Source organism: Sander lucioperca, chromosome 5 (assembly GCF_008315115.2).
Source record: "Sander lucioperca isolate FBNREF2018 chromosome 5, SLUC_FBN_1.2, whole genome shotgun sequence".
Taxonomy (NCBI): Eukaryota; Metazoa; Chordata; class Actinopteri; order Perciformes; family Percidae; genus Sander; species Sander lucioperca.
In genome coordinates this window covers 38,054,554-38,080,443 of record NC_050177.1, presented here as the reverse complement: position 1 = coordinate 38,080,443, position 25,890 = coordinate 38,054,554, and the positions used below count along the sequence as shown (strand labels likewise).

The following is a 25,890-nucleotide window of genomic DNA, read 5'->3' as shown; positions in this document are numbered from 1 at the left end:
TAGCCTGAAGCAAGTGTGTGAGGGTGCATTGCTTAAGGCTTGTAAATGTTCCACTAGTAGCAACCTTTGTTATCTCTCTCCTTGTCCTGCTCTTTTACACAGCCTCTTTAACTTAACTAACTCTCCCTCTCACGTGTGAGTGCCTGTAAGCCCGTATTCTCACGTCATCACTAGCGCTGTCACAATCATGAAATTTCAGTTGTTTGGCTTTTTGACCTGTCATAAAAACTGACTTTACCTTCAAATATCTCGAAACCTGTACAGTAAAATCACATGAAAATTTGACAAAGACATAGTCAGAGTCAGCCTGAACAGGAGTTAGAAAAATAAAAATCACTAATATGAGGAAATTACATATGTGTTTTAATGTAATTTGAGGCGACTTTCCCTTTTTAAATTTCTCAAAGCTTTACACTAAAACCATATGAAACTTTTGTATGGTCATAGAGTCCGGGTCAGTCTGAACAAATCCACTGGAAATTTCAGCTAAGCTATGAAGGAAAGGTTTTTTATGACAGAGATGACAAAGATGATTTGTAGCTCCCTTGTTATTGTACAAAATAAAGTTGTTTTTACTTGGTATTTAAAATTTGAGAAATGATTGCTGATATTATTATATTATTAGGCCAGCACTAAGAGGCTCAGGAGAAGCTTCTAATCATACACACATATATTTATTATTATTATTATTATTATTATTATTATTATTATTATTGTTTTTAATGCATAAATTGTAGGAACTGACAGAATTATATTTCACTGAAATTGTATTTTATATGATTTTCATGTAACAAATAAATTGATTTAAATATGGTTCTTTCTTAGTACTTTTTGGCCGCTTCAAGCACTACAAATAGACATTCATCAAAATCCAAGCGGCCGCTGGCTTGAACAGGTTTTTGCAAACAACTGTTCCGTTGACCGCAGCCTGTGGCAGGCGAGCGGCAGTTAGCGAAGTAATCCAGTTCTCTGTCAGCTTTCACGTCCCATAAACAGTGACACTCTGTCACCTGGGTTTCAGGCTGGGGAAAAGACAGGATCAGTTGAGTGTCATCTGCATAGCTGTGATAGGAAAAGCCATGTGAATGAATAACCGAGCCAAGTCACTTGATTTAGAGAGAAAAGAGGAGGGGACTCAGAACCAAACCCTGAGGGACCTCAGTAGTGAGGCTACAATGTTCAGACCATAGACTGTCAAAAATATTGCAGCAGCAGGGACCCATTGGTTTGTGGACTACAGTTAAGCCTCAGGTTTGGCATTTGGCTGTCACCATGTTGTTTTTTTTTGGAGCCAGAAGTGACCACATTTGGAGAAGAGGGCAGAGCTGTGGAGGATGACGTGGTTAAGACAGTGTCGTCTATAGTTTAAATGGCCCTGCACTAAGCTAAATGCTGAAAATGGAAACCTGCCGATTTTCACCGCGGTGAAGCGAATAATCCAGCAGAGTATTGCAGATGGGTGAAGGGAGGCCTCCAGGTGCTGTTCATCTGCATGTATAGAAGTACACAGAGCCAGTTGAAAATCAACAAACTTTCCCTTAAGTTACAAGCTAACACATTAGCACAGTAGTTTGTTTGGTAAGGTGCTAACGAACACTAAACAAGACATTTTTAAGGCGACAAATGTTCCATATCAACTTTCATAAACTGAAAACGCACAGTGAAAGGATCAAAGTTTTAAAAAGAAAACACGTTCACCTCTATTTTAATGTACACATTGCCATGGATACTAATTGCTAAACCTCTAGCCTGATTGACAAGTCGTTGTGTAGCCACACCCTCAAGCGTGAATTATCTAATAGAAAAGCTGGATGAAAGCGACAACTCCCGCATAACTTTCCCGAGAGCTGTCAAACGCACTACTGCGACCATAAATCAAGAGAGCCTTTATGGGTATGTGACGACAGAGTCCTCCCTGCCACTAGGTGGCCCTGTGCCTGTTTCCTGGGGTTTCTTGTTTGCTGTGTTGCAGGTGGTAATTTGCGCCGATGAGCTGCACCTGGGTTGGGGGTGCTATTTCTGGCTCCTGCCTTCAGCAGTTCTCTTTTGCTTGAGCAGGCATGGCGTGACGGCAACTTCAGCTTATTTCTTCATTCTTTGCTTAATTATATTGGTTAAAATAAATGGGTTTTCTTTAGCAGCCTACTCTCATTTAGGCTCGTTCAAGACGAGCTATGTCTGCGCAGAATCGATCGCCGGCGCTCGGCGCCCAATGCATGCTGGTTAGATTTGTGTCCGACTTGATCCCGACTTGCTCTGACGTCATGCACGCGGGCAACGATAACCTCACGAGATCAAGGTGGCTGCAGGTTTGAGACGCAGGCAGCACAGTTGCTTTTCACCAACTGCAAGACCCAGGCGGACCCGGGGCATGATGGGAAACGCCTGGCTCTCAGCTGATCTAACAGCTGATTGGTTCAGAATTCGACTCAACATGATGATGTTTTATATAAACTTTTTATAGTTTTTGAATCGGAGGGATTTTAATTACCATTTGTCTGATTTAAAGGCTTATTCTGTACAGAACACATGTTGTGTGGCTGATAGTTAAATTTAGAAGTCAGAGAGACTAAATCCATTCAAAGTTCATCTACAGTCTGTTTAACATCAGCGACAGATCACATGTAGAGCATTTTGACAGCTACTCTGTCTTAATAAAAACAACTGGAGACGTGTACAAGCTGATAAATGGGTCTGATAACATTTATTAAATCGAAATCGGACCTAACAGGATGTGAGTGTTTCTGTGACTTCCTGTTCAGTCTGAAGGCTGCTGGAAACGGCTGTAAACTGTCCGACTTTACCACTGTTATTTGTCACCGCCCCCGGCTGCTGCCGCCTGCTCTCATCCACTTTACAGGCCATGTGCAGTTCATCTCGAACGAGCCTATTGTCTCCATTTTCTTGTGATAGGCACCTCTCTATCATCATCTTGCTTCAGAAAGCAACAAATATGGTCTCATGTGAGCTGAAACAGAAGATCCTGTCCAACAGCAGTAAGATCTAGATGACCAAGCTCTTATTTACAGTTTTTTTTCTGACATTGGAACACTTTATTTACCTAAACCCAGCTGATGGAAACACAACTTAATTTCAGTGGACTCCCCTTCTACTGACCACTTTAAGTCCCTCCCCACCCACAACACAATTTGTTTGGGAACCAGAGTAAAGCCTTGGGCTAGCAGCAGCCTCACTCACTCTGTGGCTGAGGTCTTGCGTGGTTATGTGAATGGAGACAGTGTTGGAGGCTGAGTGGGGGAGATCCTGACCCTTTGTGTAAAAACAGGAGGTTGGGTTGAAGGGGGGAAAGACCCTTGTAGAGCACGTTTTGCTTTGGGAAGAGTGTGCATCTGTGGAGGGCGGGAATACAGGAAGGGAACATAGAGCTGGTCTCCCCTCCCCTTAAAGGGAGCAGTGATTACCTAACTGTTATGAAGGGGGCGTAGTCTTCCATGTCTTTCCTGTGCTTTTGTTTTTGGCCATGAACCCATTTTGAAAGTTCCCTGGAAAGCAAATGAGGAGGGCAAGCCAAGCTGCTTTTGTGAGACCTCTCCAAAGGTGGAAAGTTGAAGCAAAAGACAAACAACCCTTTCTTTGCCCTGAGTTACTTTTTTAATTCTTCTTTCCTTGCTCCCCTGTTTTTTCTTTTTAGTGTGTGTGTGTGTGTGTGTGTGTGTGGGCTGGGCTGAGCCGCTCTGCCATTAGAGAAAGGCCATGTCACGAATGGAATCCTTTTATGATAAATGAGGTTGCCATAGCAATTACATTCCCCTCTCTCCTCCAGTGAGACGGGGGCAGGGGATACTTCAGAAAAAAAACTACCATTCACAGCTCTTTTCCCCCCTCCTTTAATGGTCCACCGAGGAGTTGCTCTGATAACCAGCCAAATGCTCAGAATGGATCTTGTAGACATTTTCGTTCCAACACCTTTCAGATCGGAGAGGAAAAGGGGCGGGGATGAGGAGGAAGGCATTTTCAGCCCGAGAGTGTTTCAGTGTGTGTTTGTGTGAGTCAAAAGTGTGGGTCGGCAGCTGAGCTACATTTTATGGGAAAGGCAGTTTCCCACCATTGTGTCCTCAGCGGTTGCCAGACACTGACAGGGCTTGTAGGCTGGGTCTGTGTGTGTTTTGTGGAGTTCAGTGTGTGTGGAGAACAGACACTGCTGGGTTTAGAGCAGCACAGGAAAAGGCAGAGTTCAGATCGTGTTGGAGCCTCTAAGGTGAAGGCAGGCAGCTCTTCCAAACCTGTGAGAGTCCGGCTGCTTTCCTGGATTGGTTTTATTTTTCCATTCTGTGGTTGTGGAGTGTTGACGTCCTGCTTTGATTTTGAGCGTGACGGTTCCCAGCGTGGCCTAGCCAGTGGTGCTTGTGGCATTGGTGAGGTAAAGGTCTGCATGCCATGGGCTGTGTCTTCTCCCTGCCAGAGGACAGGAGATATGCTGCTGAGAGGTCAGTAAAGTGATTTATTTACTGCTTCTTCTAAGGCCCAAGAGATTTTTTTTTTTTAAGACAATATTTGCTTGAAATTGTCTTAAACATTTGCCGCCAGCTATTGTTTAATCTTACTGTTTAGTTTGATAGCAGAGATCACACATGGGCATGTACGTTTTTGAATGCCATCTTGTGGTTTGTAAATGTTGAACTTGTGGCTTGTTTCCAAAGTAAGCTCAACACACACTGTAATTTGCTTGTTTCCTGCACACACTGGCAAGATAGTGGTTTCAGAAACCATACATGTTCCTAGTAGGTTATGTAAGAGATGGTCATAAAATCTGACTACGAACATAATTTGATTATTGGGTCTTCTGTTTTTTTTCCCCTTTTTCACAAGCTCCTCACTGTCAGTTACCATGTAAGCCATCATTATGTTGAACATTTCCAGTCTTGTTTAATTTTATTGTGTTTTTTTTATATTATATATATTTATAAGTCAGAATGCAAAATAGAGAAGCATGCCATTGATTGTAGCATCATAAGATCACCAGTTTGAGTGTTGCAGAATAAGACTGTACTGACGGTCAGTGTGCGTGTTTGAAAAGGTTTAGTTCCTGGAAGAATAGATGAATGAATGGAAAGTTAATTCTATGTATGTATGTATGTATGTATGTATGTATGTATGTATGTATGTATGTATGTATGTATGTATGTATGTATGTATGTATGTATGTATGTATGTATGTATGTATGTATGTATGTATGTATGTATGTATGTATGTATGTATGTATGTATGTATGTATGTATGTATGTATGTATGTATGTATGTATGTATGTATGTATGTATGTATGTATGTATGTATGTATGTATGTATGTATGTATGTATGTATGTATGTATGTATGTATGTATGTATGTATGTATGTATGTATGTATGTATGTATGTATGTATGTATGTATGTATGTATGTATGTATGTATGTATGTATGTATGTATGTATGTATGTATGTATGTATGTATGTATGTATGTATGTATGTATGTATGTATGTATGTATGTATGTATGTATGTATGTATGTATGTATGTATGTATGTATGTATGTATGTATGTATGTATGTATGTATGTATGTATGTATGTATGTATGTATGTATGTATGTATGTATGTATGTATGTATGTATGTATGTATGTATGTATGTATGTATGTATGTATGTATGTATGTATGTATGTATGTATGTATGTATGTATGTATGTATGTATGTATGTATGTATGTATGTATGTATGTATGTATGTATGTATGTATGTATGTATGTATGTATGTATGTATGTATGTATGTATGTATGTATGTATGTATGTATGTATGTATGTATGTATGTATGTATGTATGTATGTATGTATGTATGTATGTATGTATGTATGTATGTATGTATGTATGTATGTATGTATGTATGTATGTATGTATGTATGTATGTATGTATGTATGTATGTATGTATGTATGTATGTATGTATGTATGTATGTATGTATGTATGTATGTATGTATGTATGTATGTATGTATGTATGTATGTATGTATGTATGTATGTATGATGTATGTATGTATGTATGTAGTATGTATGTATGTATGTATGTATGTATGTATGTATGTATGTATGTATGTATGTATGTATGTATGTATGTATGTATGTATGTATGTATGTATGTATGTATGTATGTATGTATGTATGTATGTATGTATGTATGTATGTATGTATGTATGTATGTATGTATGTATGTATGTATGTATGTATGTATGTATGTATGTATGTATGTATGTATGTATGTATGTATGTATGTATGTATGTATGTATGTATGTATGTATGTATGTATGTATGTATGTATGTATGTATGTATGTATGTATGTATGTATGTATGTATGTATGTATGTATGTATGTATGTATGTATGTATGTATGTATGTATGTATGTATGTATGTAGGTATGTATGTATGTATGTATGTATGTATGTATGTATGTATGTATGTATGTATGTATGTATGTATGTATGTATGTATGTATGTATGTATGTATGTATGTATGTATGTATGTATGTATGTATGTATGTATGTATGTATGTATGTATGTATGTATGTATGTATGTATGTATGTATGTATGTATGTATGTATGTATGTATGTATGTATGTATGTATGTATGTATGTATGTATGTATGTATGTATGTATGTTGGTTGGTTGGTTGGTTGGTTGGTTGGTTGGTTGGTTGGTTGGTTGGTTGGTTGGTTGGTTGGTTGGTTGGTTGGTTGGTTGGTTCACAACAATGAAGGAAAATGTGGTCAACATAGAATATGCAAACACTTTGTCTACTTGAAATAATGTTGCTCAATTTCAGGCTGCAACTTCAGTAGTAGTCCCACAACACTTAATGATGTGTCGTCCATCATGATTTGTTCACTTTTTTTTAGTTTTTGTCCATATGTATGTTATATATATATTATATGTTATGTAATATATATTGTTCTAATTAAGACTGTACTCTCTGGAGATTAAAATATACAAAAGAATATATATTGCTCTATGTACTTTATGATTAATTGTACACATGCTCAAGATACTTTGCATTTGTTGACAAAGTATTCAGATACTAGAGATTTTGAACTCTCGTCACCTGGCTATTTTCTAATGATGCACAGAAACGCTAATAACCGCGCTTAAATGCTTCAGCTTGGGGGCAAAGGCTTGTTTAAAAAGAATTTACACTTTGCTTCAGAGTGCAGTCTGAATTAACCACGGGGGGGCATTTTTTATGGGATGTTGGGCATCAATCCCACATGCCTGCAGTCTGCTGTTGGATGGGTTCTTTAGGTTGTAAATTGTGACTAAATGTGTGTTAGAGGTCAAATATAGCAAATAAATGTCTCTATTTCTCTTAGTGTTAATGGCAGCCTTGTTGCTTTTGGATGTGGAAAATCTAAAACACATTCATCTGGCATACTATTTCTGTTCCTCTTTCAGTGCAGATAGAATTGCAGCTGTCCACTTGGACCTTTGATGCTGAATGAAGCGGCGTTGCCTTTTATTTGGCTCGATAATAGATTTTGCTTCCTGTGTCCCCTTTTTACTTGCACTGTGTTTGCACAAGTTGTTTGATCTATTCCCGTCCATTAATTACTCCCTAGATGAATCTGACCACTTTACAATATTGAAAATTGCATGATTACATTACATGATTGCATGTATGCTTATGCTTAGTACATCATATGCTTAGTATGACTAATGCTTGTATGACTGCTGAGTCACTGCTCTGCTACTCGCGGTTGTTGTAAGACACACAATGACCAGACAATTTGCCCACATTGCCCAAGAGTTGTTGCTACACAGTTATTTACGTGCTGATTATTTCAATAAATAACTTGCTATTATGAGAATATTTTTGGTAATTATTATATATCCCAATATAGCATATTAATGAGTGCATCACATTAAATAATAAAAACTCATGCTTTAATGAAATGTTATGCAATAAATCTCTTCAATAACAAAAAAACTTAAATAACTGTTGGGGGAGGGGCCTGGATAGCTCACCTGGGAGAGCAGGCACCCATATATAGAGGTTTACTCCTCTACGCAGCAGCCCCGGGTTCGACTCCGACCTGCGGCCCTTTGCTGTATGTCGTTCCCCCTCTCTTTCCCCTTTCATGTCTTCAGCTATCCTGTACAAATAAAGGCCTAAAATGCCCCCAAAAAATAACCTTTTAAAAAAACAACTGTTGGGGTTTCAAGGGGTCATAAAGTGGAATTTCTGTCCTGGGTTTTCCGCTACTGTCAACTAGGAGTCTTACCAGAGTCCAGTTCTGGATGAGTTCAGGAACTCGCAAAAAATCATGGAGTTATTCACGCCACATCAATATGATCGTATGACCCTGACACTGCAATTCCCTAAATGTCAGTGAATGATAATGTCAACCAGTTCTACTCTATTGTTTGTTTGTGGGCCTTTTACCTAGAAGATTATTAAGTAGTTGAGCTTGTTTGATCCGTGTTTAAACTAACTAGGTCAAAGTATTACCTGCTCCTATCTCATGAGTTAGCCTGGATGCCAGCCGAACTTAGCCCCGCCCACAACATTCGAGGTCGGGAAGTTCACATTCTGACTAGAGTCTGAGTATGACGATGTCAGGCTACTCATGAGTCATTATTCTCTCACTTTTTTGCTTCTTTTTTTTGTGATAAACAATTTTTTTATTTTTGCTTTTTTTTTTTTTTTTTAAACAAAATACAAAACATACAACTCACATGAACAATCGTCATCGCCACCCACCCAGACAAAAAGATGACACAGTAACTACAATATTCAAAACCATTCAAAAGAATAGTAACAAAATGGGCAATAAACCAAATGCATAAATGACAACACCATAAGCCCATCAATACATGTCTCTCCCCAGCACAAAGCTTCTTAGGAGACCTCTAGAAAGCTCAGGTACTTTCCCCATTTTCTAGTATAGACATCCAATCTGGCAAACCGTTTTTATGACATTTTTTCAAACACCGCCACCTCACAAGCCCACTCCTGGATTGACGGCACCCCTTCATTCTTCCATCCTCTTAAAATAATCTGTCTGGCTGACCCAGCTTCTTATGTGCTGATCCATCCCGCTTAGGATTGTCTTTATCACGGGATCATAGGACATGAAGTAATTGGCCGTCCTCTGTCTTACATTTCAGACCAATTCTAAACAACCTGGAGGGAGTCCAATAGAAGTGATACATAATTTTGAACTGAATTACGTGCACCTCACTTTGCGTGACATAGTTTTAATATTCCTACAGATTCTGTCCCACTCCTCATCATCAAGTTTAATACTTAGACCCCCTTACCATGTCTTTTTGATGGCTGTCCAGGCTCCATCCCTTAGGTTCTGCATAAGCATAGAATAATACCTGGAAGCCTCATGACCTTTTCCATATTTCAACAACACCTTATCTAAACATTCTGGTGCCTTCGGGACTGAAGTACTGGATCCAAAAATCCTCACTAACAGATGGCGAAGTTGCAAATATCTAAAAAAATGAGACCTAGGGATTCCACCTCCTCACATAATTTGAATATGCTACCGTGAGTGACATGTGGTCATTTAATACACAGACTAATACTAGAAAACAGCTAAATGTACATTTTGAATGTTGTTTGGTTTGTTTACACCAGTCATGTTTATTAAGGAAGACAGGCCTATATTCACGATGTCGTGAATTCAGCTCAGATTTGTCCAAAGATTTATTTAGGCGTTTAATTTATAGTACTTCCACCTCGCAGAGTTAAACAATAAAGGGCCTTTTAGACCAAACGCGGCAGCGAAATGCCGCCAAGCAATTCGAAACAATGGGTTTCAGAGCGCAGCGGTGCCGTTGCTGCCTTTTGGTCTGAAAAGTCCTTAAGGCCATTGCATGCATTGCAACCTTAATTACACAGGATATCACACACCCATCACCACCTTACCCTACTGCTCTCTGGGCTATTGGTAGTTCAAAGAAGTCGTTACAAGTATGATGATCTTGTAATTAACTATTTTATGAGGAAAGACAAGACATTTTCATTGAATTAATTAACCACACCTTTGTGTTTGTTTAAGCTTAAATTGCGTAATAACAAGTCAAACCTGTTTGTTTTCCCCAGAGCACCCACCACAAGAGAGACCAGTTTCATCGAGAAAATGAAGAAAACAGTGAGTGCTGTAACTTAATCCTTTCCATTATTTCTGCTTCAGTTGTGTTTTGTGTGAACAGTCTCATGTTTCCAACATAGATATATTATCCAGAAGCAGTTTTGTTTCTGTTATTCCAAAACACTAAGGCCGGCCACACACTGGCTGCGTCGCGTGAGCGTGTCATCTGCGTGGCGTGTCCGTTTTTATTTCGGCTCCCATGTTAACAGGTTAGTCGCAGCTCGAGCCGCGCCGAAAACGCGTGCATGCTAGAAGACGCCTATTTTTCACGCGACACGCAAGCATGTTGGAAGCGTTTCCAGGCGAAATAGAATAGGAAAAGATGTTTATATGTCATTTTGACACGAATACATATTAATAAATGACATGTTGATGTTTGAAAGTCTCTAGGTTTTGACATAAATGCAGATATAAATGTAATTTAAAAAAATAAATAATAATTATTGATTTTCAAATATTGCACCTGTCAATACAGAACGAAATATTCTGTAGCCTATTTTGCCGTCACTACTGCCGACTTTGTCTTTGCTGTAATCAAATCAGTATATATTTATGTTTAACATGGTATTTCATTTTATCAATGGGAAACATACATGTGTACAGACAAGGCTAGCAGCAGCAGCGCCGCGTCAGACACGTTTCTGGTGTGTAAAGACATCGAAAAATCCACGCAGCTGACACGCAATCGAAAGGCCACGCTCACGCGACGCAGCTAGTGTGTGGCCGGCCTAACTCAGGGTTTAAAAAGAAAACTGAGCCAGTTGGACTTGCAGATGTACAAGGTTAGACAGTGTTGATGTTGTGGTGTTGATCAACCTTGGTGGTTTTCCCCAGTTAAAACCTGATTGATGTGCAAGTCGAAGCGCTTGATTTGAAAAGGGAATGGTAGTGTCTTAGTTAATAAAACTTTCCTCCCTTTTTTTATGCTCAGTGGATGAAGAATAAGATGACTATAATGGCCTGCTGCTAATGTGATTATTCCGTATGCAGTTCTAGATTTAGAAACACTGTTTTTACTTTGATGGTTCTCTGTTCTTAAGCCAGCCTTGAGAAAAGACTTTGGTTTTGAATCATGTGGTTTTGCAGCAAATAGTTCAGATACCATGATGCTGGCAGGAAAGAACTTTGGTCCACAGTGCCATTTAATTTTGTCTCGGTTTTTCTTTTGTATGAATGTAATGGCAACACTGTAGGCAGGAATAAAGTATTTTGTGATTCTCACAAATACATGTACAGATGGAGCTGGTTGAAAATCTAAAGAAAAGCTGTATTTTGGAGAAATGTTGGTTGTTTTTTGTCTTCATTTGTATTTTCTCTGCTTTGAAGTGAAGTTTAAGTCATGTGAAGTTATTTAGCCCTTTTTTACATTTTGTAGTTTGGGTTGTGCTCATATCATCTCCCTGTTGCATGCAATGCAGCATTTCAGGATTTGGGAGAAAATACATTCTGAATATATTTTAGCTAAATTACAAAAGCTATTCTGCATCTGTTTTACATGGTGTGTGTTTAGGCGGGTCAGATTTTCATTGTAGTTGTGGGAGAAAGCTTTTACATGCTTTTACAAGTAAATGTTTTTTTTTTTCTTAATTTGTTACCAGGGCAAGAACATCATTGTGTTCTACGGCTCCCAGACGGGCACAGGAGAGGAATTTTCCAACAGACTGTCCAAAGACGCTCAGCGCTATGGCATGAAAGGAATGGCTGCCGATCCAGAGGAGTATGAAATGGTAATTTGCATCAGTGGAATAACATACACACCACAGAATAACAATTAACATTCTTTTGGATATGACTTATTATAGCTGCCAGTTAGTTATTTGTCATTGTGTCATGGAAAAAGTAACACTGCAGTGCTGAAGAAGTGTGTAACTATGACAAAGCAATCATTCAGTTAACACCTCAGTAGTTATAAAATATTCTCCTGAATTATCCAGACAAGAGCCTTTAGTCATTTTGATGATGATACAATACACATCTCATGGCAGATTCTAACTAAGCCAAATAACAGTTTATAATACCTGCCATAGTAATATAATTTCTAATTATAAATTCGCTGTGCTGAAATGAAACCTGTCCAGGCAAGTTCAGTCCATAAAGATGCAAGGACAGCACACGCTGAGATCATAATGCGTATGCTATTTCAGTCACATTAATACAACTTCACAATATTATAACCTCAGGCTTTATCCAAAAATGTGTTGCAACACTGCTGTGAGCACCGGTATAGTCTATAATATAGGTATAGTCAGTTAATTACTTGCAAGTTTGCTGACAGGGCAACTCTTGAGACAGCCGGTCAGATATTGAAGACAAACTTACTTAAAATTAGTAGTTCTTCAGCGTTCACTGTCTCCGATTGTGATGTCTCATGTTCTAGGGGGAGCTAGCCCGTCTGTCTGAGATTAAAAACTCCCTCGCCATATTTTGCATGGCCACCTATGGTGAAGGCGACCCAACAGACAACGCCCAGGACTTCTATGACTGGCTGCAGGAAAATGATGATGAAGACCTCTCCGGACTAAACTACACTGTGAGTCTTTATGCTCAAGTTGTGTATACATAGTCTTTCTAATTCTTACAAGCTTACAAGAATGCTGAGAATTGTCTAAATTATTATAAAAAAATGTAATTGTATAGGAATTGTGTTGGTGATGCATAAACGGTTACAGTTTGGCATAAGATTGCCCATTTAATAAGCACAACACAAAGCATACTGTGTATGATGTCAATGACCATGCAAACATTGTGCTACACTCTCTGTTCTGCATATGTGTTTTTGTTGCTTTGTCGCATGGAGGGCTGCAGCTAATGATTATTTAAACTAGAAGTAAGCACCCTCTGGGCACCCTTTTTCCCCTGACCCTCACCTGACTCCTGAGATTTTGTCCCTGTACCTATGCCCTTTCCATTGCTTCCACCCCCAACCTCTCCTGATCCCCCTTGACTCTCTTGCCCCACCCCTTAAAATATCCTTTGCAAAGGGCAGAACTCAAAGCAGTATTAATTGTGAATTTGGAAGGAATGTGATGAAAGGTGAATGGCACATATCTAAAGAAGCACACATCTTTCACACCATAGTTCAGTAATATTAGAATGTCTTTGTCATTGAACATTATACAACTCAATTTGCTGTTCAATTCCTAAGAATGATCATTTCACACATGCTTGCATGCTTACACACCACATACACACATGCCCGCACCTGTCATGCTGAAAAACTTATTTTAAAAGAGAAAGTAATAAGTAATAAAAAAGTGGCATTTTGTACATTGTGCCAAATACAATTTACACATTATAAATATATTATTGCATGCTATATAGAGTTATTGCACATTATACCATTTTTAATAATTATGAATCCAGTTTTAGTCCTGTGGAGTAGAGTGTTGAGTGATGATGGTGAGGGTGGTGGTGGTTTGGGGACATTGTTTTGTGGAGTTCAGTTCAGTGATGGCTCTGGTGTAGATGCTGTAATACTATGGTATATTTGTATATTTAGGTCATAATTATTTGTCACAAACACAATGTTTACATTGTGTATATAGATGGAATGTTGAATTTTAAAGCATAATTAGAATAATGTAGACCTGTAACCTCAGGTGGCTCCAATGACCTGGTCAGCCTCATTCTCTGTCGGTTGTCTTAATATAGGATAAGATAAGATGGACCTTATTATCCTAATGATAAATTTGCCTTGGACATCAGTGTCTGACAACAAATACATTCCTCAATTATTCAATCTATCTTCACTGCGCTTTGCTGAAAAGTCAAATAGTTGTGTGACATGAGACAACCAGAGGGCTGGCATTATCCATTAATGTAGTCAAAACACTGATAATGACACTTTTTGGAAAATGTTTATTGAGGCTATGGCACATAGAATAATCTTTACATATGCCTATAGTGAACACCATGCATGAAAGGGTAATGCCCAAACCACACAGCTTATCTCTACCTATGCGTGATGGCTACCTTGCTTAACTGCTAGGGTCTTGCGCGTGGTGTCCACACAGACAGCGTTGCTGCTGCTGCCAGCCTTGTCTTTCTATATTGAGTTAGCCTTTGTTAACGAACATTAATAATAGAATATTTAATTCAAGCCTGTAATCGCGTGCAGGCTATGTGGCTGCTCTAACCTGTACACATGGCTGCCGTCGTACACACACTGCTTAGGTAGGCGGTGTAGCCCGGGCTTTAGGCTTAGCGTGCATAATCAAATTGTGACCTAAGAGGTAGTTGCTAATGAGAACACAATCATATGTTGAAAACAAAAATGTAGCATAAGTTAATTTTATTTATATATATATATATATATATATATATATATATATATATATATATATATATATATATAATATATATATATATATATATATATATATATATATATATATATATATATATATATATATATATATATATATATATATGGCATGCCGTTTAGGAAATTATTATATGTAAGTGAGGTTTGAATATATTGAATGAATTTTATTCTGAATATATTGAATGAACCTTGAATATATTGAATGAAAGTCTGAATATATTGAATGAAAGTCTGAATATATTGAATGAAAGTCTGAATAAAAAAAAAATGAAAGGCGTGTTGACGTTAGCCTGATGAAAGGGACCTGCCTGACCAAAGAGGTTCCTTTCATTCGGTCTTCCATGATGAAAAAGTGAATAAACTTCTTCATTGGGAGAACGGTACTGGATACAGTTACCGTTACCAGTGTTTTGGCCCATACATGCATTCGGCAGTGTGTTAATAATTTCTTCATTGCTCAAAATTGCTGACACTAGATTTCTTGCTGATCGCTCATAGTGTCACACTTCGGTTAGTATTAATCACAACGAAAACACAAGATGGTGGCAGAAAATGACGTCAGATTCCATTTCAACTTTCATTCAATATATTCAGACTTTCATTCAATATATTCAGACATTCATTCAATATATTCAGACTTTCATTCAATATATTCAGACTTTCTACCATATATAACACAATATCGACATTGAGGTATTTGGTCAAGAATATCGCGATATCTGATTTTCCCCATATTGCCTAGCCCTACATGTTCACTATAATTGCTGCTTCACAACCTGTTTGGCAATGGCAATTTTATTTATATAGCACCTTTCATTACACGTAAACTCAAAGTGCTTTACATTAAACGACAAAATATAAGCATAAACATAAGTATAATAAGAATACAGTACAAGCATCAACACAATAAGACAATATACAAAAAAGAAAACAAATGTGACCACACACACACACACACACACACACACACACACACACACACACACACACACACACACACACACACACACACACACACCTACCTGATGGCCTTATGGGGGTTATCATCAGTGAGCAAGTCAGATGTACTTAGGAGCTAAACCATTAAGTGCTTTATAGACAATTAGCAGTATTTTGATGGTGATTCTGTGTTGTACTGGGAGCCAGTGTAGTAATTTCAGTACTGGAGTAATATGTTAAAATTTACATACGTGTAAGGACTGTGGTTGCTGCATCATTTTGAAGTTTGAGTTTGAGGGGTCCTACTGATTGTTTGGATAATCCTGCAAAAAGAGCGTTACGGTAGTCTTACTTGCTAAAGCCAACAACGAGTATCTCAGTTTTGTCTGTATTAAGCTGTAAAAAGTTTTTGGACATCCAGCAATTAATATCATAAATACAGTTTACTGGTTTGATAAGAGCACGGAGATCATCAGTGGAAAGTGAAATGTACAACTGTGTGTCATCGGCACATAAATGTTAGGATATATTGTGTTTCTTTATGATAATACCAAGCGAAAGCATGTACAGATAGAAAAGCAGTGGCCCAAGGATTGACCTTTGTGGAACCCTAGAGAAGATTTTTGTTTCTGCAGATTTAAAAATACCTATTTAAACCTAAAAATTCCTGTCCTTTAACTATGATGAAAACCAGTTAAGAACAGGACCTGCTAAACCAACAGAAACATGGAGCATTTTAATTAAAATGTCATGGTCAACAGTGTCAAAGGCATCAGTAACATCAATCAACATTGAAATCGAAATTCTCTGAGTCACTGTTGATCTTGAGGTCATTAATTTTTTTTTTCTGTTTCTGTGCCATGATGGGTATTGGTATTTATCATATATATTGTGAATTGAAAGATAATCATCCAGTTGTTTATATACAAGTTTCAGGTATTTTGCTTGTAAATGGGATATTGAAAATTAGTCTGTAGTTATTAATTATACCTGGATCCAGATTGTTTTTCTTCAACTTAGGTGGCATTTTGTGAGTCAGTTTGTCTTGCCAGTCTGTCTCGCTGACGTACAGCACAAAGGCTTAACTAGCATGAGCTGTGTCGGCTTTTGTGTGTACCATGAAAGGAGAGGATTTGTGTGTTGTCTGTCTGTGCGTGTTTGTCATTGCGTCTTTGTTGGGGTGCAGAGCCCCTGGCCTCATTTGAGTGAAGAACTTAACTATGGGAAATCTAGTTAAATTCTTAGGCACAGTCACATCCTTCCTCCTGTATTTCATCTACTGTCTCTGGCTATATTAGAGCGACTACATACATTAAAGTCATTGAGAGATTTTTCAGGGTCTCTTGTAAGACATTTTTCAGTATGGCATGTTGTTTACATTCAGTATTTTAGTAGAATAAATTGCCTGACAACAAAACTTGATACACTATCACACTTAAACCGGAAAGCAGACAAACTTCTGCATTGGTTATTGTTTAACTGCTTGTTTGTTTCAAGATTAAACCAAGACCACACACTGATGGTTTCTCTCTGTGCCCTATTCTGTCTCCAGGTATTTGCTTTGGGAAACAAGACATATGAACACTACAATGCAATGGGAAAATACGTTGACAAAAGGCTGGAAGAACTTGGGGCCAAGCGCATCTTTGACCTTGGTTTAGGAGATGACGATGGCAAGTAAGTGACCTGTTAATCATCTGAGTCAAAAAAGGAAATGATTACTAAACCTTTCTCTAATTGCAAAATGCAACACAAAATAACATGATGTGGACCTCAATAAGTGATCCTGAGTACACGCCACGGTAGGCAGCCGAACCCCATCTGAGTATCTCCACCCATAGCTTAAGAACTACCATTTGTAAAGGTGCACCATATTTTTCTCGCAAGCCATTTAGAGCAGACTGGGCTTTTTGGTAGGGTGGCTTTAAGAGACAGGCGTTTCAACGGAGTGTTTCAGACATATACAGGTATATGCAGACAGAGAGTATGTGAAAAATGTGTTTTGAACATTATAGCAATAAACATGTTCTAGTAGAAAACCAAATACAAGTGTAAACGTGAAAATAATGTTTGCATATCTTCTTTAGAAAGAAAAATCGTATATTTGTAAAATAAGAAGTTATAAAATAAGAAGTCTAATTTGTTGAGCAAGAGCAAATTCAAATGCATTTCTCAACTGATTGGCCTGGTTTTGTCTTTCAGTTTGGAAGAGGACTTTGTTTCATGGAGAGAGCAGTTCTGGCCGGCTGTCTGTGAGCACTTTGGAGTTGAAGCCTTAGGCGATGAATCAAGGTTCATTCACAGACAATTTGCCCTTTTTATTGTGTTTTTGTTTTTATCATTTCAAGTTTTTACTTCTTTTCACATTTTTTTGCCCCATCATTATTTAATTGTCTTATCTTCACCCTAAACCTTTTTTTCCCCCAATCGCATTCTTTACCAGCTCTTTACCGTATTAAAGCCGGCAACATTACATATATAACTGATAATGACAGCAGAAAGCTTGCAATCACAATTGACACTAACTTATGTGTTTTGAAGTAAAGGTTAAGTAATATATTGTCTGCTTCAGATGTAAGGTAGTTTTTACATAATGCCTATTTTTCAGTAAGATAAAGATGGCCATATTTTCAGATAGTAGAATTTCCACATGGACTGTGAAAATAATCACAGACTAAAGTAACAAGGTGATCACCACACAGTGATGACCAAATGTGACTTATTGTACACATAGGGTCAAATGGGCTAGGTTTAAAATGATACTCCACCCAAAGTCTTTTTGTTTGTTCTTTTTTTAAATTTTTTTTTGTAAATATAAGACTGTAATGCTTAATCAGGACATATCTACTTTATGATAACCCCACCTGTATGTGAAATTAACTAATGTGTGTGTCTGTGCCTGAAGAGGCTAACCTTAAGTTATTTTTTTTCCTCACAGCATACGGCAGTACGAGCTAAAGGAGCACACTGACCTCAACATGAACAAAGTGTACACAGGAGAGATTGGCCGCCTGAAGAGTTTTGAGGTCCAAAAGCCGTAAGTGCTGTGGTAAAGACGTTGCTCAACAACAGAACTCATTCATCATTAAAGTGCTGTCTGCTCACATTTCACCCACATTTATAACCAAATGCAAAGTTAACCAAAGGTCACTTTATTAAACTGAAGCTTTCTGCCCCCTAGTGGATATTGGAAACATATTTCACTAGCCTTTTTTAATCAAACAATAATTCATTTATTTAAAGAGTAATAGATCTTTATAGTCTTTTATTAAAGTGAGATTTTACATCTCTTTTGTGACTATTTTCAACCCTTTGTAAATGCATTTTTACATTTAAGTGTTGCTGTTTTTATTTATAGGCCCTTTGATTCGAAAAACCCTTTCTTGGCCCCAGTCACTGTCAACCGCAGACTCAACAAAGGCGGTGATAGACATCTTATGCACCTGGAACTAGACATAACAGGCTCCAAGATCAGGTGAGACTGGTTGGATATATCTATAGTACATTTCTGGATAATGCAATACAGGTCAAAGTCTGAATTTGTCACCTTCTGTGATTTAAGATATGAGTCAGGAGACCACGTTGCTGTTTTTCCCACAAATGACTCTACGCTAGTGAACAAGCTGGGACAAATCCTTGGAGTGGACCTTGATGTGGTTATCTCTCTCAACAACCTTGATGGTATGGCATTGAAAGCCAGAAGCACATTGACTTGAACAGATCGTCCCTGAAACCCTCTCACAAAAACCTCCCTTGATATCTAGACTTGCAGTATCTGCTCACTTAATGCAGAGGAATTGAATATTGTTATATTACTGCAATTGAATGTTATTGCTGTAATAGGTTTTGTTACAAATTAAATGAGCCCTGTCATCATAGACCGGTCATCAGATGCACTTTGTAGTTAGGCAGCTCCTGTTCAGTGTTTATTAACATCATTGAAAATGACCGTAAGTGCTTCATAATGAAAGACTTAGTACACAATCTAAGGTTATCTCTTTGTAACTTTCTGTACAGATGTGTATTTTGTTATCTCTTTGTAACTTTCTGTACAGATGTGTATTTTGTGACCAATCAAATAGGAAATTAATTAAAGCATGCTTTGTATAGACATTCAGTGCAGCAGGTAACCATACGTATGTGTTAAATATTGTTGAAACACAAAATGAATTACCTGAAAGTCAAGGTGACACGAAGATCTACAAAAGTAAAATTAGGAAGCATTTACTACAGATTAATTAGAGCAGTACGTTGACCTGTAGTGTTGGTGTTATAGTTATATTTTGCCCTTGATAAACATTTTAAGCTTTTATTAAACATTTATGATTATCAGTTGACCATGAAATGAATGTTGATACAATTCTAGATACCAAAAAAAAACATGTTAATATATTTTCAGAGGAGTCCAACAAGAAGCACCCATTCCCCTGCCCCACCACCTACCGCACGGCCCTCACTCACTACCTGGACATCACACACCCTCCTCGCACCAATGTCCTCTATGAGCTGGCACAGTACGCCTCTGACCCCAAAGACCAGGAGAACATGCGCAAGATGGCCTCTTCCTCACCTGAGGGCAAGGTCAGTACCAGGTGGTAAAGATTTTTGGGTGTTAGTTTTAGAATAGTGTTGAACCCCAAATTGTCATTATCTAGGTCATGTTATACATCTCGCCCATCTCTGTATGTTTGTGTTGCCCTTTTTTTCAACCCTTTTCCACCTCTTTTTATACTTTGTCTTTTTGTTGCTGCCTCTCTACAGGCACTCTACCAGAGTTGGGTGTTAGGTGCCAGTAGAAACATCCTCGCTATCCTGGAAGATATGCCTTCTTTGAGACCTCCCGTTGACCACCTGTGTGAGCTGCTGCCTCGTCTCCAGGCTCGCTATTATTCCATCGCCTCCTCCTCAAAGGTAATTCCCTGTTTGGCAGGTAGTCCTATCCTTTTTTACAAATGTTTTTTGATATGGGTATAAGCAACAAAGACACACAGGCTGCTCTAATCTGACAGATTCATATTGCACTGCCCTCAAGAGGGGTAAAGTACAGACTGTGCACGTTAAAGACTGGTCAGAGGACACTTGCTTGGCTCTCCAGGGGTGTCTGGATTGCACAGAGTGGAATATGTTCAGGGAATCCAGCTCTGATATTGATGAACTGACAGATGTTATCTGCAAGGCAAGGCAAGGGCAAGGCAATTTTATTTATATAGCACATTTCAGCACAAGGCAACTCAAAGTGCTTTAAATAAATCATTAAACATTGAAAAGCAAAGAGCAAAATAGTGCAGTTGTATATCATACTGTGAGAGTACTGTTATTCCAGCTAAGGTTATTAAAGTATATCCAAACAGTAAACCATGGGTTACAAAGTCCCTGAAGATTTTATTGCATGACAAGAATAGGGCTTTTAAGGAAGGAAATGTACAGATACTACACAAGCTTCAAAAGGACATTAAAAGGGAAATTAGGGCAGGTAAACTTAAGTACAAAGATACAATAGAAACACAGCTCAGGATGACCAACCTGGGCTCTGCCTGGGACAGTATGAAGACAATTGTGGGGCTCAAGGGAGGGGGGAGGAGTAGGCTTGAACTGAACAGCTACAAGTCTGACTCACTGCTGGCACAGGACCTTAACAGGTTTTATGTCAGATTTAACACTCATGACTTCAGCAATAAACATTCTGAACTCAGAAACAGTCTTCTGGCATCTCCCCCATTTATCCCTTCATTTAATGTGGAATGTAGTGTCATCAACTGTTTTAAACACTGTAGACCTAAGAAAAGTCCAGGCCCAGATAATATTAGCAGCCACCTGCTGAAAGTGTGTGCAGAGCAACTAGGTCCAGTATTCTATGATATATTCACCCTGTCACTCTCCCAGCAGAGAGTGCCATCTCTATGGAAACAGTCTGTGGTGGTGCCTGTTGCCAAGGTTAGCCAACCCCAAACCCTTAATGATTTCAGGCCTGTTGCCCTGACCTCCTTGGTCATGAAATCCTTAGAAAAACTTAAAAAAAAGTAGAGCTTCTAGCTAAGGCAGAACTCCTTTTAGATCCATTTCAGTTTGCCTACAGGGCCAAGAGGGGGGGTACAAGATGCCACTATCACCTTACTCAACCTCTTATATAAGCATCTAGAGGGGAGTGGGAATCATGCTAGGCTACTCTTTGTTGATTTATCATCTGCTTTCAATACCATACAACCTCATTTTAACCTTGATCCGAGCTTAGTAGGCTGGATACTGGATTTCCTCACTCGGAGATGTCAGAGGGTGAGGGTGAACAGTGAGCTTTCCAGTGAGTTAATATCATCCACTGGATCCCCACAGGGATGTGTCCTGTCCCCTCTGTTGTACATCCTATATACCAATAGGCATGACAATAGGCACATTATCAAGTTTGCAGACGACTCCGTTATTGTCAGCCTTCTTAGTGCACATGAAAATGACCATGGTCCAGCGATTGATGATTTTGTTGCCTGGTGTGAGAATGCTTTCCTTCATCTAAACATTACAAAAACTAAGGATATGTCCATTGATCTCAGACGTCATCCCAATGTCCCCTGTAGTAGTATTATCAAGGGCCAAGACATAGACATGGTGCCATATTACAAATATCTGGGCACCTTGATGACAACCGGCTTAAATTTGAACTGAACACTGCTTCTGTGTGCAAGAGAGGCCAACAAAGACTCTTTACACTCAGGAAACTTGCTAAATTCCAGGTGGACAAAACATTAATGACTTTGTTCTACAGAACTTTTATTGAGTCTGGCCTGACATTTTCTGTCATCTGCTGGTATGGCAACCTCACCATCAAGGATAAAAATGCGCTTTTAAAAATTGTGAATGTGGCCAGCAAGATAGTGGGTGTGAAGTTCAGTAGCCTTACTGACATTTTTAACAAACAGATTTAAAAAAAAAAAAAAAAAAAGCCATGTCTATTTGCAAGGACAACACTCACCCTCTGTACGGAGAATACATGTTATTACCATCTGGCTTACGTTTTAGCACCCCCTTGGCTCTTAAACAGAGATACTATTTTATTATTATCTATTGTTTGAGTTTTTGTAGTTCTTACTTTCATTCAGAGGTGTGGACTCGAGTCATGTGACTTGGACTCGAGTCAGACTCAAGTCATGAATTTGATGACTTCAGACTCGACTCGACAAAATGTACAAAGACTTGCAACTCGACTTGGACTTTAACATCAATGACTCCTGACTTCACTTGGACTTGCGCCTTTTGATTCGAGAAGACTTGCTACTTCCCATGAAAACTGGGGAAGAAAATTTCACACGGCCGCGCCGCTCTGTTTATCTGCATCTGTGAAAAAAATGTGCACCACCTGTATGCATGCAGAGAGCACGCGCGCTGCCTGCACGACATCCAATCACTGTAGTCCCACGTTGTTTTGATTCAACAGCATCTAAGCAGGCACATTGCAAGACAACCAATGAAGCACAAGCAACAACGCGCCAGTTGGCAAAATGATACCGAAGATAGTTTCGTTTGGCTTTAACAATTACGAGGTAGTTGACAAAAAAAGAGTTGCAATTTGCAAAACATGCGGGCCCTTATTTGATTAATGTCATTGTATAAAAAGAGGTTTAAATAAATACAAATCTTACAGACATACATGATTTGTATAAATTTTATTTCTGTGGTAAGAGGACTTGAAATGACTCAAAACTAAAATGGTAGGACTTTGGACTCGACTTGAGACTTGTTGGCTTTGACTTGTGACTCGACTCGGGACTTGCCTCATCTTTGACTCGACTTGACTCGGGACTCGAGGGCAAAGACTTGAGACTTACTTGTGACTTGCATAACAATGACTTTGTCCCACCTCTGCTTTCATTATAACTCCAATACAACTCTGGAACTATTTATTCTATTTATTCTTTAACTCAGGCTGAAGCTGCTGTTTTTATTGTGTTAATTGTTGTGTGGTTTGTGTTGTATATTCTTCATGTGATGTCTTCCTGCATACAAATTGCCCTTTTGAGACAAAGAATAAACTGAACTGAACTGAAATGTTAGTCAGATCTGAGAATTAAAATAGAGGGCTGTTTGGCACTCTGCTGTTCTGTAGGTTCACCCCAACAGTATCCACATCTGTGCTGTAGTGGTGGAGTACGAGACTGCGACAGGCCGCATCAACAAGGGAGTTGCGACCAACTGGCTGAAGAACAAACTGGTCACAGACAACGGCCACAAGTCCACCGTTCCCATGTACATCCGCAAGTCTCAGTTCCGCCTGCCCTTCAAAACCACCAACCCAGTGATCATGATCGGCCCTGGGACAGGAATCGCTCCCTTCATGGGCTTCATCCAAGAGAGGGGCTGGCTCAAACAACAAGGTGTGTGTGTGTGTGTGTGTGTGTGTGTGTGACCCATAAAGAAATAATTATTTAAAAAAGGCATTTAAGGGTTGATGGATACAAGTAATCAGTGCTTTCATAATCTTAATTCAGTTATTAGCATTCTCAGTCACTCTGAACACAGGCCTATTAATTAGTTAAGTAGGAATTGTGAACTAGTATGCTTACAAAAGTACTTATAAGACATGATAAATGTGCATGTCAAGATGTCTGAGATTTACTTGATCAGTTATACTTTTTTAAATGTCTAGTGGAAGAGCCTGAATGGAATAAACAGCATGTACAAAATAACCAATGTTTTGTTTCCTTTCACAGGAAAGGAGGTTGGGGAGACAGTGATGTTTTTCGGCTGCAGACATAAGAACGAGGATTATATCTACCAGGAGGAGCTGGAAGAAGCAGAGAAGAATGGAGTTCTAACACAGCTTAATGTTGCATTCTCCAGAGACCAGGAGCAAAAGGTATGTCTGTCTAGCTCACTGCTGTTGGTGTCCCTTAGCGCTAAACAAAAATATCTTCATGTTATTTAAAATATTGAACACCTTTTTGGTCAAATAACATATTGAGAATAAGGAACAACACTGGAAAATAGTCAATTAGACAACACATGTACATACTGTATATTATTTATCAGTGTGTGTGATGATAAACCCTTTTATTGTCGTGTGTTTGGAACTTTTCAAACAATGTTTTCACTTTCCAAAATAAAGGTGTATGTGCAGCATCTCATGAAGAAAAATAAGGAGGACATCTGGAAGCTGATTCACTCAGACAACGCTCATATCTACGTCTGCGGGTAATTAACACATTGGACCAGCAAAAGATTCACATGAAATATCATGTATTCAAAAAGATCAGACTTGCACATTATTATATTTACGTTGTGAACTTAATGACTTGAATTGATATTGCCAATCATTTGAGACCATTTCATATGAAGGAATTGAGAATTTACACTGGAGGGAAAACAAATGCTGAAATTTGGAAACTCACATTCTCTTTGGTGATTTGGCACCTTCTAGTGGGATAGTGAGAATTGGTTTATACTGCCATCATTCAGGAATCGACAAGGGGGTAAGCGAGCCTCCACAAAGCGTATCTCATATGGAGCCATTTTGATGCTAACAAGCCATCACCCGCCGTTAGCATCCCATTGACTGCCATTCATTTTGGCGCCACTTTGACAGCGAATAACTTTACATCTGAAGTGTTTAAAGACTTTATTTGTCCATTGTTTATTTCTAAAGAAACACGACAATGTATAAAAGGTTCAATTACCTTGTATCTCACGTTATGGCTCCGTAGCAGTTTCGACTTACATTAGCTGTTTAGGTTTAATTACTAATGTTAACTAGCATTTTAGTTAGCAATAATTAGCCTGTGTCCATGTTATCTCCTTACATATACCTATGCTCTCCGTCTCTGCACTCTCAGCCCTCACCGGAAAAGTGCTTCTCATATCCTTCATTGGTCTCAGTGGCGGTCTACGGCGTAGCTTTGTCCATTTTCTTTAACTGTCTATGGGAATCGAAAGCAAATAACTTCCACCATGTTTGAGGTGAACATTGTTGCTGGCTGATGATCCGTTTTTTGATTAAAGGGAAATATCCTCCAGTAGATGGATAAACAAAAAATATAAAATATGGGGGTGGAAAAAACACTGACGACCAGACTTCTAAAGCAGGGCTCTTCAACGTTTTTTAAGCCAAGGACCCCTTAACTGAAGGAGAGATGGACAGGGACCCCCTACTACATGTTGTATAAAATTAAGTTGAACATTAAACTGGCCTACAATAATGTGTAGTGCGGCCTAAAGCCTTTATACATACCTTTTAGTGCATAGAATACTAAGCTATTAAAATATTAATTGTTGGCATCATTTTAATTAATCATCTTTTATGGGGCACAGTGAATCTTTAGGATGAATTGTATCTGTGGATGGCTATCTTAGTGACTATTTTACCTATAGGCCAGTAAGCCTATCGTCAATGGGGATTTATATTTGCTAATAATATGTGGGAATTATGTTGACATTTATGACATTTTCATTTTTGGAAAAAAAAACTTTCAAAAATTGACAATAATTTG

The 25,890-nt window shown here is 38.5% G+C and overlaps 1 protein-coding gene and 1 long non-coding RNA gene across 3 annotated transcripts in view; both read left to right on the top strand.

The window, feature by feature from the left end:
• porb (P450 (cytochrome) oxidoreductase b) overlaps positions 1-25,890 on the top strand; it is a 34,925-nt gene that overhangs the window by 7,299 nt on the left and 1,736 nt on the right. Inside the window, exons 1-14 of one of the 2 annotated variants that reach the window (XM_031293313.2) lie at positions 4,184-4,448; positions 10,107-10,155; positions 11,754-11,882; positions 12,533-12,685; positions 16,971-17,095; positions 17,621-17,710; positions 18,357-18,455; positions 18,777-18,893; positions 18,981-19,099; positions 19,818-19,999; positions 20,180-20,329; positions 23,514-23,781; positions 24,118-24,263; positions 24,513-24,598. In XM_031293313.2, coding sequence (XP_031149173.1) covers positions 4,399-4,448; positions 10,107-10,155; positions 11,754-11,882; positions 12,533-12,685; positions 16,971-17,095; positions 17,621-17,710; positions 18,357-18,455; positions 18,777-18,893; positions 18,981-19,099; positions 19,818-19,999; positions 20,180-20,329; positions 23,514-23,781; positions 24,118-24,263; positions 24,513-24,598 — 1,763 coding nt within the window. In that variant the 5' untranslated portion in view covers positions 4,184-4,398. Of the gene's footprint in view, positions 1-4,183; positions 4,449-10,106; positions 10,156-11,753; positions 11,883-12,532; positions 12,686-16,970; positions 17,096-17,620; positions 17,711-18,356; positions 18,456-18,776; positions 18,894-18,980; positions 19,100-19,817; positions 20,000-20,179; positions 20,330-23,513; positions 23,782-24,117; positions 24,264-24,512; positions 24,599-25,890 lie in introns of those variants that run through there. The other variant, XM_031293312.2, reaches the window with a different exon arrangement.
• On the top strand, positions 20,367-22,457 carry LOC116045582. The gene is made up of 2 exons (XR_004103961.2): positions 20,367-21,337; positions 21,385-22,457. It is a non-coding gene; the product is annotated as an uncharacterized LOC116045582 (long non-coding RNA).